This window comes from Lupinus angustifolius, chromosome LG20 (assembly GCF_001865875.1).
Source record: "Lupinus angustifolius cultivar Tanjil chromosome LG20, LupAngTanjil_v1.0, whole genome shotgun sequence".
In the NCBI taxonomy this organism is placed as follows: Eukaryota; Viridiplantae; Streptophyta; class Magnoliopsida; order Fabales; family Fabaceae; genus Lupinus; species Lupinus angustifolius.
Genome location: NC_032028.1, coordinates 8271693 through 8287125, shown reverse-complemented (window position 1 = coordinate 8287125; position 15433 = coordinate 8271693). Strand labels below are relative to the sequence as shown.

General features: G+C 33.5%; 2 protein-coding genes across 3 annotated transcripts; one reads left to right on the top strand and one right to left on the bottom strand.

Moving 5' to 3' along the window:
* LOC109335281 (DNA mismatch repair protein MSH1, mitochondrial-like) lies at positions 1250-4208 on the bottom strand. Its single transcript, XM_019571411.1, has 5 exons — positions 3922-4208; positions 3123-3258; positions 2896-2993; positions 1675-1750; positions 1250-1487 (listed from the first exon to the last, which is right to left on the bottom strand). The coding sequence occupies exons 1-5, from the start codon at positions 4041-4043 to the stop codon at positions 1353-1355; spliced, it is 567 nt and encodes a 188-aa protein (XP_019426956.1). The 5' UTR covers positions 4044-4208; the 3' UTR covers positions 1250-1352.
* Positions 7791-11600, top strand: LOC109335192. Of its 2 annotated transcripts, none has more exons than XM_019571301.1 (4): positions 7791-7966; positions 8063-8164; positions 9937-10158; positions 11131-11600. In XM_019571301.1, coding segments are annotated over exons 1-4 (558 nt in total). In that variant the 5' UTR covers positions 7791-7965; the 3' UTR covers positions 11364-11600. The 2 variants fall into 2 exon arrangements, with proteins under 2 accessions (XP_019426846.1, XP_019426844.1); XM_019571299.1 differs by having other exon boundaries at positions 7802-7966; positions 11113-11600.

The window sequence follows — 15433 nt, the reverse complement described above, 5'->3', positions numbered from 1 at the left end:
AGGAAACAGAATGGAGAGTATAGACCCCTATGTAATCACATAATAGCAACCCTCTGAAAGTCAGCAGAAGGAACATTCCAAAAAGTTGATCGTTGCTTCTGGTAACAGCTCAGACTAGCAATATAATCGGTTGACTTGACCTCCCACAGCAAAATGCCGAAGCAGCTGCGCAAGAGAAATGGAATCCAGCTCAAGATAAGCCCTGTGAAATCCCAACCTCTAGACCTGGATGACCTTCTAGTCGCCCCAAATCGCAGCAGTAAGCGCAGCAGTGTAGTGTTTACATCCACACTGACACTTTGAACTCCAAAAGTATTTGTCCCGCGGTTGATCCAATACATCAAATACTGGATAATTATGATTGAACTAGAAAGCCTAGGAAAGGAATCTCTAATTTAACCATTGCAATTCTAGTTCTCCAAATAGAAGTGGAGCCACTGTGTAGGGTCAATAAGTATTTTTGCAATTAGGATATGCATTGGACCATCTTTGACATATTGACATCTACTACTGGTGTTAAGCATAGCACGAGTTGAAGTCACACAAAATACCTTATTCTCTCATGTCTTTGACTTTTTTATATCCACTTCCAATGAGGGGAGATAACATCGGCAGGTTATTTTTCAGGGGCAGGGAATTAATTGCTAGTAGTTATCAACCTTTGAAATGTGATTGTTCTAGGTTCCCTAATCTTCTGTTATACTCTAATACTGCTTTGGTCTAGAGTCCTTTGAAGTAACCTTCTGAAATTTGAGTGAAGGAGAGGAAGTCTACAGTACCCCTTTCGCAGTTGACAGTTTTACATAAAATATGCATAAATTGCTCTGGTTTGTCTTGGTTCTCTATATTGATGTTCATGCCTAACATTAATTCTTAAGAACACAGATAACTGTTGGCCCCAATTGAGATACAAACCTTCGGAAAATGAAGTCCTTAAGATTCACGGGCTTTCTCCCTTTTGTGGTTTGACTGATCATGAGATTTTGCAACGATAGCTATACTCTCTTGTTCTTCAATTTTGATCAAGGATGCTATTTACTTGAAAAACAGGGAAAGCATTTGAAGCAATACTAGGGGGAATAGTCACATGGGTGAACCATGCAGTCATTCTTTTCTTTTCCATTTTGTTAGTTTTAGTTCTTCCCTATAAATTTGGCCTAACTGCAGTTTTGCAATACCGACATTATTATGTTCAGTATTGTCATTCTTTTGATTGTGTGACAGATGTTGAAACAATATCTCCTCTAGTATGCACCGTTAACATCCATCCATGTATAATCGAGCTTCTTGACAAGAATATAACCATGTTATCAACATTAAAGTCTGTTAACAGAAGACAACATGCACAAGAATTATAATGCATATACCACAACAGGGCAACCAGCTCTTGGAATACTATCTGATCGCAGACCACCAAAGGGATTTAGACCTGCATATTCAACAAGAATACAAGCATCTATCCCGATAGATTCATAGAAGTCCCCAACCTGAACAGAAAATGGAAATGGAAAATAATTATATAAAAGAAATATTAAGTAAAGAAACAGAGATCTAATGTCAAAGAAAGAACAGAGAACTGTTTTATTGCGAATCAGAAATGATGCTGCCTTCAGACCAAATGGTCACTGTCAACGCCTGACCAAACCTTCAAGAAATAGGATAAGAAAAACATACTCTGCAAAGCAAAACTTCACGTGGAAATCTTGACTTGAACTGCAACATTTCCCAATTGAGTGTTCCTTCCTTCAAACTACACAATATAATTTTATTTTCCCATCAACTTTCTTATAATAGTACCATCAATTGAAATATCAAGGCTCATTTTTGAAACCTGAGTGCTATTGCTTACGTTCAGAATAAATAGCTTAGCATAATGGCCATAACCCAATCTAAAACCGAAGAGTGCAACTATGAGAAAAGGGAGATGGAAGAAGAAATGTCACTACAGAGAACAGAAAAAAGTGCAACTATGAAAAAAGGACAAGGCCCACCATAAAATTGAAACTAAAAGATATCATCCAAATTGTAAATGCAAAAAAATTGCGTCAACCACGTGCATCAAGGATCAGCTTAGACTGTACACTGCCAGTCTGCTACCGAATCTCAGCCTCTTAATTTTAGCCAAAATCATTATTCCAATTACCAAACCAGCATCAAGAGCTCTACATTTGAGAACACACCCAATGCTCACAAAGAACCTGAAAAAAGGTCGTTCCAAAGGAAGATGGTTTTATGATTGGGAGGAAGGGGACAGGAGGGCAGCTTATTATTTTCAGCTAACTCTATACATAACACAAACACAACCCATCAGGAGAAAGAGTGGTATGAGGCCTGAGTCAGAAACAAAGCAATAGTGATATTCCTGTGAAGTACCAATGTCCAAGCAAAGGACTTGACAGGGAGAATTAGAATTGCAGCACTGACCATGCAACCACATGCCTTATATCTCTCTAAAGTGGCTTCTGAATTGTATTTAGTTGTGAACACCCATCAACTCCCAGAAGTTTATTTTACCCTCAGCAGCCTCACCAATTCCGAAGTTTTATTTTTCTCGTGTTTTCAGCTAATCTTAGAAGCATTTTTAAGACTCTTATGTCCTAATGCCTTGTATAAGTTTGTGGAATAGGAATATTTAGACTAGTAACAATGGTCATGTGGTTATGAGGGATATTTTCAAACGACATGAACTAGAGCATGTTTAGTGCAGGTTCTGGTTCGTTTGCACAGAACAAAAGGAACATCATAATAATTTTGTTCAAGTCATCAATTGTTTCAGTGATGTCATCATAGGGTAAAGATGTAGGTTCATTATCATTCTCTTCTAATAATACATGTGCATCAGAAGTCCTACATGAAAGTAAAAGTGAAAAATAATAGCCTCAAATTCATAAGTACCTTCCATTTTTCAAGTTAGTGTCCAAGCCCAGTAAATTGGAATATTCGAGCCTTCTCAACAACTGGATCGTTGAAGGCTTTCTGAATATTTCCATCCTCTGCCAAATTTTGAAGAAAGAAGAGAATGCAACGTTTCACTAAAGAATCCGTCATTTAATCAAAAAATAAAAGTTTTTAGAAGCCATGGCTAAATTTGAAATATAACTAGAGGCAAGAACTAATGGCACCTCCTTCCACCACAATATGTGAGAAAGATTTTTATCATCTAAAACATTATTTTGTGCTTTGTGCTTCTTGGCTGCTTTACTGCTCCCCCGCACTACCTTCCTATCTGTAAAGCACAATACTTTCTCAGGTTGTCCTCTGTTCATTAACAAGATACAAATTTATAAGCTATGCCACAAAAGAATAGAAATTTAAATCACTAAAATTTTGGCAAGTCAAGAAAATAGTAACAAAAAAGGATAGCAAAGTGCACTGGAATAAATTCTGTATTTAAATCACAATATGATGTTATTTTGTATTTAGTGATTTCTAAGAAATATATTCTTTATTTGAAATTTCATAATAATTATACGATTATTATGTTTTATGAATTTTACTTACATATTTTATGTGTATCTCAAACATATCATATCCTACATATATGATATATGCATGGGCTATGTATCTGATACTTGTATTGTATATCGGTGCTTCATAGGGTATAAATAAAACAAATATGCCTACTATTTCTGGATTAAAAAAAGTAATCTAATGCACGAGACTCCCACTTAGTAGGATATAGTATAGGCCATATGTAGGCAGCCTTACCCCGACAAATTAAAAAAAAATGAAGGATATAAAGAAGAAAAGTATTGAACAAGAGTATTGCAATCATTTTCAAGTATCAGTTCTACGCAGTTAGTTACTGTTTTGATTGTACGAAGACCGTTGATTAATAACAATTCATTTTCATTCTCTGGATCTTGATAAATCACAAGTACAACAATATAGTAAATAATATGAGAGAGAGAGCATTATTACTTGAGCATGCGCAAGGGAATGAATGGAATAGATGTAGATGGTGTCGGAGAAGGAAGGAAGAGAGCGAAGGAACGCAACCGCGGTAAGAGAACGACGCCGTTTCGAATCGCTAACCACTGCATTGCGATGAAAACGTTGAATCTCGGTTTTGAAGTTTCTAGGGTTCAGAGAAGTTACTCTCTCAGTTCTGAAATGAAAAAGAACACAGTTTCTGCTTCCCGCCACTATGAAATGGATAATGTTGTCTGCTTTTGATTTCACTTCCGACCGTTTAAATACTCTCTCCATTCTTATAATAACATTCAATTATTGTTTTGTCTTTCTAGTTTCTACTTTCCTTTTCTTTTGTCTCTCGTCCATAATTATATTTTAACTAGTTTGCATTCTTATTTTAGAATATTAAATATTAAATATTAAATTTGTATTTTTTATTTTATAGAATTATAATGTTTTTTATTAGATGTATTTATGTTATAATTTTTGTATTTATTATAATATCAAAAAACTTAAAATAAGATATATCAATTATAGTTATCTAAGATTATATGGTTTTATTTAGAAATAAAGAATATTAGAGGCAAAGTAGGAAAATAGAATGATAGTAATAATTATTTAAAGTTTTTACTTTATATAGTACTAGTGTGTACAGGCACTTCGTGCCTGCCAGCGAATATTGTGTGATAATAATATTCAATTTTTATATATTTCATTTTTTTTTGAATTAGAATGTGTTTGTTGTGTTCGGTGTACTTTATATTATATTTTTTGTTTATTTATGATAACGTTTGATTTAAGGTGAGATATGTGGTTAATTAATGTATCGGTGGTGGTAGCTTAGGATTATATAGTTTTTTGTAAAAATTAAATAGTGTGACGGGCAAAATAGGAAAAGAAAATTACACCATAAGATAAGTTATTTCAAGTTTTGGCTTTATATATAGTATAGATAAAAATAAAAATATAGTAATTTTATTGATTAAATATTAATTGATAAGTTTCGAGTGGAAAATAGGTTAGTTCTCTCAACAAAGTTAATAAACTATAAATTATACAAAAACATAGGCATACTTAATCAATTGAAATGGGATTTAAAAGTGTGAAAAATATACTATTTTAATTACATATATTAAAAAACATGTATTGTATCAGTGCCAATTTTGTTTGTTTGCTCACAAGTCAAATAGAATGGCTTATAACGTATAAATTTTTATTTGATTTATATTTATCAATAACATTTTCAGCTCCAAACAAAGCTGAAATGAATCCAACACTTAAATACATTAAATTCCATTAGAAAACCTTCAAACTAAGGACACGTTTATGAAATGGGACTTTTAAAATAGAATGAAGAAAAATAAAAAAATTAGAATTAGCTCATAATTTATATTTCTCGAATACAACTCACAGACAAATCCTTAAAATTTATTTGTGTTTTAGAATGAAATAAAATGTGTCACCTAAAAAACATTTATCATATAATCTTAAAGTCTTTTATTTCTTTTTCTTCTTATACTCAACTCGTAAATGAATCCTCAAATATCCATTATTTAATATTTTCCATCAATCCTTATGCATCGTGACCATTTCACAATTGCCATGTAAAGAATTATCCTCAATGTTTTGGGCTAATCACCCACCAAATCTGCCCATAAGCCCATTTTCATTTGACATTTAGCTTGAATCTAAAATTAACTTTTCGCCCTATTGTAGTAAAATCAACTTTTTTAATGTAAAAGACATGTATAGATGGTTTACATCATAAAATATACCATTTATACGTTTATGTGTATAAATGTAAAATCAACTATTTTATAACAACCTTATAATACATCTCTGGTGTATTGATGTGACTATTTGTACTCCTATCGTTTTCTAATTAGAGTTCTTAGCTTCTCAGAGGTGTGGATAAGAATGTGATCGTTAAGATGAAATGAGCTCCATAAACTATGTATGAATTTAATTTTAATTTTTTGAGTGATTGCTTAGAAATATGTTTGGGAGTTATAAAAAAAAATATATATAAAATAATCAAATGGTAAGGGATGGAAAGAAATGAAAGAAAAAAAGAAGACAAATCTATTTAAACTTTTTATTTGTTTGAGAATGTAATTATATATTAGTCTATAAATTATCAGAATAAAATTTATTATAATTACATTGTAATCTACTATCTCATACAACAAAGAAAAAATTGCGTATGTTACATTTTATTTATCAAACCACATGCATTTTCTTTACCATTTTCTGTAAGTTGAATTTTAGACGAAGAAAATTAAAAGTGAGTCATTTCAAAGTATATTTTTCTTCATTCGTTTCTAAAACCCAATTTCACTAATTATTTTAGTTTCATCTTCATATACTAGAAAAAAGACTCTTCGTTATGGAAGTAAGGTATAATTGGGTGCTACACGACTAATTTAGGTTATTGGTGGATTAAGAGCATTGATGATATCATGACTGTCCATATTCAATGGAATTGGTTATGGAGATTGATTGTTTTATAAAAAGCCAAGTTTCTTTGTTGACTCACTACTCCATTAACTCATTCTGTTGAGGAGACATATGTCTAACTCCACTTATATGATATGAGTGTAATAATGTTAGCGATGATTTTCTTGAAAGACTATCTTGTTCATGTTCAGCATATTTTTCGGGAATGTAACATGATAACCGACTTCTAATTAAGCTTAGTTTAGGTCTCAAAGTCATTTTAATGTTCTATGAGCTTTCAGTATCTGACATACAATGCTTTAGTTTTTATTGTTTTATCTTTAGGGTGTACCAAAATATATATAATGTTAGAGTGTCAAAAACTGAAAATAGGATTGACAAGTAAAAATTCTCCATCGAATCTGTCATTTTCTTGAGCCATGAGTGACTAGTGTCAAATATAAAACCCGAGACTCCAGTTCCTTAACCTCTCAATCAATCATGCAACTTTTTTTCCTAAATAAAAGGTGAAACTTGATTACCATGTTAGAATATTAAACCTAGAAGACTCAGCAGAACCCATTGAAACAAATATCAAAATTAATATACACATTCAAATTCTCTAAATGAAACAGTGAAATACGACGATAGATAAATAAAAGCCTAAGTTAGATGTATGAATTTTGTAGGGTTGCTAATATTTAACCTTAAAAACTAAAATTATATAAAAAAATAATTTAACATTTGAAAAAACAAATAACTAGGACACCCTTAGTAGTATAAAGATATAGATTTATTAGAGGTGTATAAGTCAAAAATAAAAACAATATATATAATGAAGGGCATAATAAATATTTACTAAGTGATTTTGTTGAGTTATTTAAATCATCATGTACATGTTTTATTATAATGTGGAAGATATGCTTCTGAAATACAATGAAGGGCATGAAAAATATTTATTTAAAACTAGAAATTATTTTATTACAATTTCACTAAGGATTTAATATGTATAAGTGATTTTACACTGTCAGCAAGTTATCATTCATATGTTATTTGTTGTTGTCTTTCAAACAAAAGTATTATAAATCAACAATAAATGTATTGATAGTATAAAAATCTTTACACTATCAATACATAGATCTTAAATGTAAAAAACTTAATACATCTTGCATATACAGAACAAAAATGGAATAAAGCCCAACCTTAGGTTGAAAATATCACAAAAGTCAAAATTTTGAATTCAATCTCTACAAGTTATGTTTGTCATGAGGAATTGCTAAAATACCTAAATAAATTAATTCCCTTAATCATTTTGTTTGTTAAAACTTAAAAGCCAATATTGAATTGAGAGTAGGAGCATATATGAAGGTGAAAAGAAACGTTGTCAACGTTCCAAAATGTGTAGCGTATCTGATGCAAAATTTTGATTTTTCTGTTATATGACCCTACCATTCCCCAAGTGCTCCATTCAAAGTGGAAAGAAAAATAGTCAATTATTAATCATTTTTTTGTGTTGTTAATATTGATAAGCATAACCCTCTTTCTTTTATCTTGCTATAACTAAAGAACCATTGCAAAACGAAGTCAAAGTTAAGAGCTTTAAGCAAACAAACAAGTGGGTATTTTAGTTTTTGTGTTTTTTTTGCTTGTGTTGTGGCTATAATGAAATACCTTTATTTGATCTGAAATGGGTATTATTGTTTTTGTTCAGTGTCTGTGTATCCAAAAGTGAAGGTAAGACAGGAACCTCTTGAATATGATACTGATGTACGGGATCTTGGTTTGAAAGCTTTCCTTTCTCTTTTTTCTCCGGGTAATTCTAGTTTATAATTTACATCTAAAACTATCTACTTTTATTATCTATTTATTGCTGTAAATTAGATATGAATGTTATAAAATGATTAAATGGTTGATGATTCATTTACTTTTGCTATTCGAATAAGATAGTGTTAAAAGAACGATTTAGTCCACGAGGCTCCGAGCTAGTGGGTTATGGGCGATGGTAGATGTATACAGAACCTAAGTCTCGCAAGTGAAGAGACTATTCTCACAATTTGAAACCATGACCTCCGAATTACTAGACAAACAACCTTACTTTTGCGCTAAAGCTCACTTCCTAAGATCACCTACTGTTACTTAATAAAAATTCCAAGTGGAGTGGTAGGTACTAGCTTCTAGTTCCTGAAACTGATTGTTTCATCTGGGTTTGTTCACTGTGTGTATTTATTTGAATGATATTTGGGTGGGTCAAAAGAACCAGATAACAACTAGAAGGAAACAGAATGGAGAGTATAGACCCCTATGTAATCACATAATAGCAACCCTCTGAAAGTCAGCAGAAGGAACATTCCAAAAAGTTGATCGTTGCTTCTGGTAACAGCTCAGACTAGCAATATAATCGGTTGACTTGACCTCCCACAGCAAAATGCCGAAGCAGCTGCGCAAGAGAAATGGAATCCAGCTCAAGATAAGCCCTGTGAAATCCCAACCTCTAGACCTGGATGACCTTCTAGTCGCCCCAAATCGCAGCAGTAAGCGCAGCAGTGTAGTGTTTACATCCACACTGACACTTTGAACTCCAAAAGTATTTGTCCCGCGGTTGATCCAATACATCAAATACTGGATAATTATGATTGAACTAGAAAGCCTAGGAAAGGAATCTCTAATTTAACCATTGCAATTCTAGTTCTCCAAATAGAAGTGGAGCCACTGTGTAGGGTCAATAAGTATTTTTGCAATTAGGATATGCATTGGACCATCTTTGACATATTGACATCTACTACTGGTGTTAAGCATAGCACGAGTTGAAGTCACACAAAATACCTTATTCTCTCATGTCTTTGACTTTTTTATATCCACTTCCAATGAGGGGAGATAACATCGGCAGGTTATTTTTCAGGGGCAGGGAATTAATTGCTAGTAGTTATCAACCTTTGAAATGTGATTGTTCTAGGTTCCCTAATCTTCTGTTATACTCTAATACTGCTTTGGTCTAGAGTCCTTTGAAGTAACCTTCTGAAATTTGAGTGAAGGAGAGGAAGTCTACAGTACCCCTTTCGCAGTTGACAGTTTTACATAAAATATGCATAAATTGCTCTGGTTTGTCTTGGTTCTCTATATTGATGTTCATGCCTAACATTAATTCTTAAGAACACAGATAACTGTTGGCCCCAATTGAGATACAAACCTTCGGAAAATGAAGTCCTTAAGATTCACGGGCTTTCTCCCTTTTGTGGTTTGACTGATCATGAGATTTTGCAACGATAGCTATACTCTCTTGTTCTTCAATTTTGATCAAGGATGCTATTTACTTGAAAAACAGGGAAAGCATTTGAAGCAATACTAGGGGGAATAGTCACATGGGTGAACCATGCAGTCATTCTTTTCTTTTCCATTTTGTTAGTTTTAGTTCTTCCCTATAAATTTGGCCTAACTGCAGTTTTGCAATACCGACATTATTATGTTCAGTATTGTCATTCTTTTGATTGTGTGCGCAATCTGGTTTGCAATTAGTAAACTGTTGCTGGGTATTATTCATCCCATTTTATTTACTGATATTGAAATCATTGTTGTCTAAATTTACAGTGATGGGCAAGAAGAATGTCATCGTGCGATCCATAGTCGAAGTACCAAAGTGTTATGTGCCAAATGTACCTAGTCCACAAGTAAATGTAACTGAGGATTTTTTGGACTGCAGTTTATCATCTGAATCATCAGAAACTGAGAAAGATAGCAATAATGATGAGGTTAGACTACATATTAGAGCCGGTCCAAATCTACGCCCTCGTGCTATCATTTCTAGTCCTGGTAAATCTCACACCTTTTCATTGATTTGTTTTTGAAATATATTTATTTGTATACCAAAAATTTTTTTGCAAATGGAATGTCTGAATTTTGTCTAAAGTTGATAGAGATCATAAGAACAATTGTGATTTTATAATACAGAGAAGAATCTGATGGGATTCTTTTGATGGACCATTGAAGCTCAGTGAAATACTTTCCGATAGAGATCCCATAAGAAGATATGGATTTTTTTTATTTTTTTAAGAAATAATTCATTAAAACTTCTTCCAGAAAGATGTAATGCAACTCTAGACCACTTTGACAAAATGAGCTTTCAGATAAAAACCTTAGAAAATTAAAAGTACTTTAAAGGTAATTAAAATTCATTAGTTTAAGCCATGCCATGACATTATTGGTTTATCTTGTTATGCAATGGGATCAGCATTTTCTTCAATATTTTGTAGTCTATCCTTCCTTTTGTTAAGCAACGGAACACAAGGAAATTAAAAAAAAAAATTGAAGTCATTGCAGAGCCATGGTTTTGACTATTCATAAGAACCTAAAATATTTTATATAAAAAACCACTCCTGGCTAATGAAGAAGAAAAGGAAAATCATGGTTTTTGGGTAAGGAACTAATCCTTTTTGGTATGTTTGATTATTCTTCTCAACAAATGTTACTCTCGTGTATCGAACGTTGACCTTTGACCTAGTACGATACCTTGAGATCCATCTGATCCGAACCTTACACTCAGCCAACTCCTTTTGTGTGGCAAATCATGGTTTAATTTATGAAGTTTAGAAAATGAAATGCTTTAATAGAGGGTTAGATAGATGCAACTTTGCAAAGTACCATTAATCATATTGTATACTGTTTTAGTTTCCTTGTTTTTGAAATGTGAGGTATGTGTATGCTGGTTGATTCACAGTATTCTCTCACAAAGTTGACCTCTTAACTCACTTTCAATCTTGTATTCAGATAATGACATTTTGATAGGGCATAAAAACAAGACCAGAGATGGAAGACTTTCTGCTACAACGAATGGTGCCGCGCTACAAAATAGACGTGTGCACCTTAAAGTTAAGTCATATGAGGTTACTGATACTCCTCCAGACACAAGAAAATCAAAGGAGCCTGACTCTAATGGTAAAATTGATCCCATAAGGAAGAAAAATGTTCACAAAGTCAGCATTAAATCAGAAAAAGTACCTAAGAGCTGGAAGTTTTAGAAACATTGGACTTTAGGAGCATTAGTAGTTACCAATTTGTTGGTAGCTAGGATATATTATGATGTTAATGTTAATCTAGGACTAGGCCCTCTAAAAAAAAGAGTGAATAAAAGAGTACATGTTTTGATTTAACAATCCATGTCATTGTCAACATGCTTTACTTTCACATTGATATCCAATGTTTATTGATGCATGCATATATGGTACTTTAAAGAAGAAAGTGGATGAGATGCCATATATCCTTTATTATACTTGTGCTTTTTCTAAGATTGTTTAAGGAAAAAGAAACCAAAACCTGAGATATCATATACCAGTGCTTCATGGTAAATCATATATGTGTGTGTAAAAATGAATATTTGGGGACAGAGATAACCTGTTCCAAACGGTATCTCACTATCTGTCTCAAGTCAATCAGAGTGTTACTTTTTATTACTTTTTGTTTTTAAAAATATTCTTTTTATTCACGTGTCAATATGTGGTTGGTTTGAAATAGAGAATGGGATACTATTGGGGACATGTGATCCTCATCCACATCTAGTGGCTAACATAGAGCTTATGAATTTAATTGTTATAATATAGTATCATATCTTAAATAATTATCATATTTTTCTCAAATGGAAGAATAGATTTGAATAATTGTTTATGTAGCTCTTGTCAATTAGAATTTTTTTGTGTTACAAATCGGCTTTACAGTGATAGAAAAATAGCAATAGAAGATAAATGAAATGAGAGTTCTAAGTGTATAGAACTTTAGAGAGGCGATGATTTATCCCATAAAATTAAAGGTTGGGCTATAAGTTTGTAGTCAAATCTGGCAGTAGTTCCCACAATTCTGATGAAGAGATTAGAAGAAGAAAAAAAAACTTATTGTAATAATAATCAATAGGTATGGATTTGTATTTTTTGTTTCCCATTGCACTGGGGTCATCCTGTCCGAGTTGCGAATATTACAGGTACGTGATGCTAATTCTCTCAACGAATATTTTTTCATCTACAAGATTCAAATCTGAGACATTGCTTAAGAGGAATCAAACATGTACCACTTAAATCAACGTTAGTAGGTAGGTACGGATTTGTTTTTACACAATATAAGGCAGGTTGTACAAACTATTGATTATTATTACAATAAGATTAATTGGTGAGTATCTCGAGTAAAATTATTCAACACGCTTTTGTGGTGCTTTGAGTGCCTTATATCATATGAACCTGCATTTGAAACATATGACATAATTTATAAGAGAGGCAAATTTGAAGAAGCAGACATTTAACCTTTTCAGTTGTCATTAACATAATGTAGCACTACTTAAGAGAAAGAGAATCAGAGAATTGAAGAAGAAATGAAATCTGATTCTTATTAAAGAAGAGAATGAATTATAAGGACGAGGTAGAACACTATATATAGAAGGTAACTATCAACTAATTCCTATAACAAACTCTGTAACTAACTTCTTCTTCATGAGTCTGGAACCTTCTACACTATTATGATTCTAACTAATCTGAACTGAATGGTTCTCTAATATTCCCCCTGAACCTGAGGGCTCTTTAATCATGTTGAAATAGTCGTTGACTTAGAGTTGATTTTTGAGACTCATGAACTGAGAGTTGCTTAAAGGCTTTGTGAGAATGTCTGCAGTTTGATAAATCGAGGAGACATGCTTGACGACTAGAGTTTTGTTTTGAATTTTGTCTCGAACAAAAAATAAGTCTAGTTCAATGTGTTTGGTCTTATTGTGTAACACAGGATTGTGTGACATGGCAACTGTGCTAAGATTGTCACAAAACACAACAGGAGTTCTGTAGTGTTGTTTGAGTTCGCTTAGAAGTGATTATATCCACATCAATTCTTGGGAAGCAAGAGATAGACTTTTGTATTTTGCTTCTGTGCTTGATCTGGATATTGTATGTTGCTTTTTAGACCACTAAGTAACTAAATTTGGACCCAAAAAGATACATGCACTTGAGGTAGACTTCCGATCATCAACATCAGATGTCCAATCAACATCACAAAAAGCAGAAAGCGCTAATGGAGTGTGATTATGAGCGTTCCTAATAGTTAAGCCAAAGTTGACTGTGCCTTGTAAATATCGGAGGATCCTCTTAACAGCAGTCCAATGAGATTGAAGAGGTTTTCCAAGAAACTGACACACTTTGTTGTCACTAAAGGCTATATCTGGTCTTGTGACAGTAGCATGTTGTAAAGCTCCAACAATTGATCTATAAAAAGTAGGATCCTCAAAGAGATCATTTCCTTCTTGAGAAAGCTTGCAATTGCTAGCCATAGGCGATGGCATTGGTTTTGATGAATCCATATTAGCTCTTGCTAAGAGATCTCTAATATATTTGGTTTGAGACATGAGTAAGGTTCCATCAGAAAGATGCTTGACTTCAATTCCAAGAAAGTAGTCCAATTTTCCGAGTTGCTTAAGAGCAAATGTGGTACTAAGATCTTTAATCACTTTAGAGACCATTGAAGGAGATGAACCAGTGACTATTATATCATCCACATAAACTAACACGTATAGCTGAAAGTCTGATGAAGTGTGAATGAACAAAGAGTTGTCACATCTGCATGAGTAAAACCCAAACTGAAGTAGAGATCCCTTGAGTCTTTCAAACCATTGTCGGGGTGCTTGTTTGAGACCATAGATGGCCTTATGCAATTTGCAGACCAACGTTTTATCACTGTGTTGAAAACCCGCAGGTTGTTGCATATACACCTCTTCATTAAGGAGACCATTTAGAAAGGTGTTGTTAATATCAAGCTGTTCAATAGGCCACTGATAAGAGACTGCAAGAGTGAGGAGAACTCTGATAGTAACAAGTTTAACAACCGGTGAAAAGGTTTCAGTGTAGTCCACTCCAAACTTTTGATGAAACCCTTTAGCAACAAGTCGTGTCTTATATTTGTGAATAGTTCCATCAGGATTTTCTTTAATTTGGAACACCCATTTGCAGCCAATAGCTTTCTTGTTAGGGGGTAAAAGAACTAAAGACCATGTCTCTAGAGCCATAAGAGCATCATACTCAGCTTGCATCGCTTGATGCCAAACATGATTTGCTAAGGCTCCTCTAGTGTTAACAGGTTCAATTTCAACAAGAAAGGATCTGGGAACAAGAGGTTTGAAAATTCCTGACTTAGATCTGGTTTGCATGGGATGTGTAGACCGGGGTAAAGTGGAGACATAGGAGACAAATCAGGAGAAGAGGGAAGCTGATGAGAAGGAGACTCTGGTGACACAATAGGGGTCTGAGAAAAAGTGTGACTAGGTGAGATAGTAACAGGAGGTAATGTAGAAGATGATGAAATAGGAGTGATAGGGAGCAGATTAGTTATCAAGGGAGGAGGAGAGAAATTGGAAACAGGGACAGGATGAGATGTAGGAGCATCAAAAGAAGAACACAATGTAGACGAAGTGGATGGTGTAACACGTGGAAAGGGGAATGTATGTTCATCAAAAAGAACATCTTTAGAGACATAAATCTTTCCATATGGAGACAAACACTTATACCCTTTGTGAGAGGTAGAGTATTCAAGAAACACACACTCAGTACTTCTATAGCTTAGTTTATGTTTGTTGTAAGGTCTAAGTAAAGGAAAACAGGCACATCCAAACACTTTGAAACTAGTATAATCAGGGAGAGTGCCAAACAATATTTCAAAGGGAGACACATTATTAAGGACAGGAGTAGGTAACCTGTTAATGAGGAAAACAGCTGTAGTGAATGCATGTTCCCAATAAGACAAAGGTAATTTGGCATGAGATAGCAGAGAAAGACCTGTGTCAACAATATGTCTGTGTTTTCGCTCAACTGTTCCTTGTTGATGGTGAGTGTGAGGACAAGACAGTCGATGCACAATACCTAAAGTTTTAAGATAGGTAGAAAAAGGTCTAAACTCACCCCCAAAATCACTTTGTATAGCTTTAATAGTTTTATTGAACTGAGTGTGAACAAACTTGAGAAAATATTGAAACATGGATAAAGTTTCAGATTTCTGTTTGAGTAAAAATATCCATGTGTGTTTAGAATGAGCATCTACAATTGAAAAATAGTATCTAAACCCCGAGACT

Bases quoted from the DNA above. Each gene is read 5' to 3' on its own strand.
- LOC109335281 (XM_019571411.1), bottom strand. From the start codon at position 4,043: ATGCAGTGGTTAGCGATTCGAAACGGCGTCGTTCTCTTACCGCGGTTG. The intron at 3,259-3,921 runs GTAATAATGCTC...GTTAATGAACAG, and splicing joins ATTCCCTTGCGCATGCTCAA to AGGACAACCTGAGAAAGTAT. The intron at 2,994-3,122 runs GTGCCATTAGTT...AAAATTTGGCAG, and splicing joins ACATATTGTGGTGGAAGGAG to AGGATGGAAATATTCAGAAA.
- LOC109335192 (XM_019571299.1), top strand. The intron at 8,165-9,936 runs GTAATTCTAGTT...CTAAATTTACAG, and splicing joins CCTTTCTCTTTTTTCTCCGG to TGATGGGCAAGAAGAATGTC. The intron at 10,159-11,112 runs GTAAATCTCACA...TCTTGTATTCAG, and splicing joins TGCTATCATTTCTAGTCCTG to ATAATGACATTTTGATAGGG.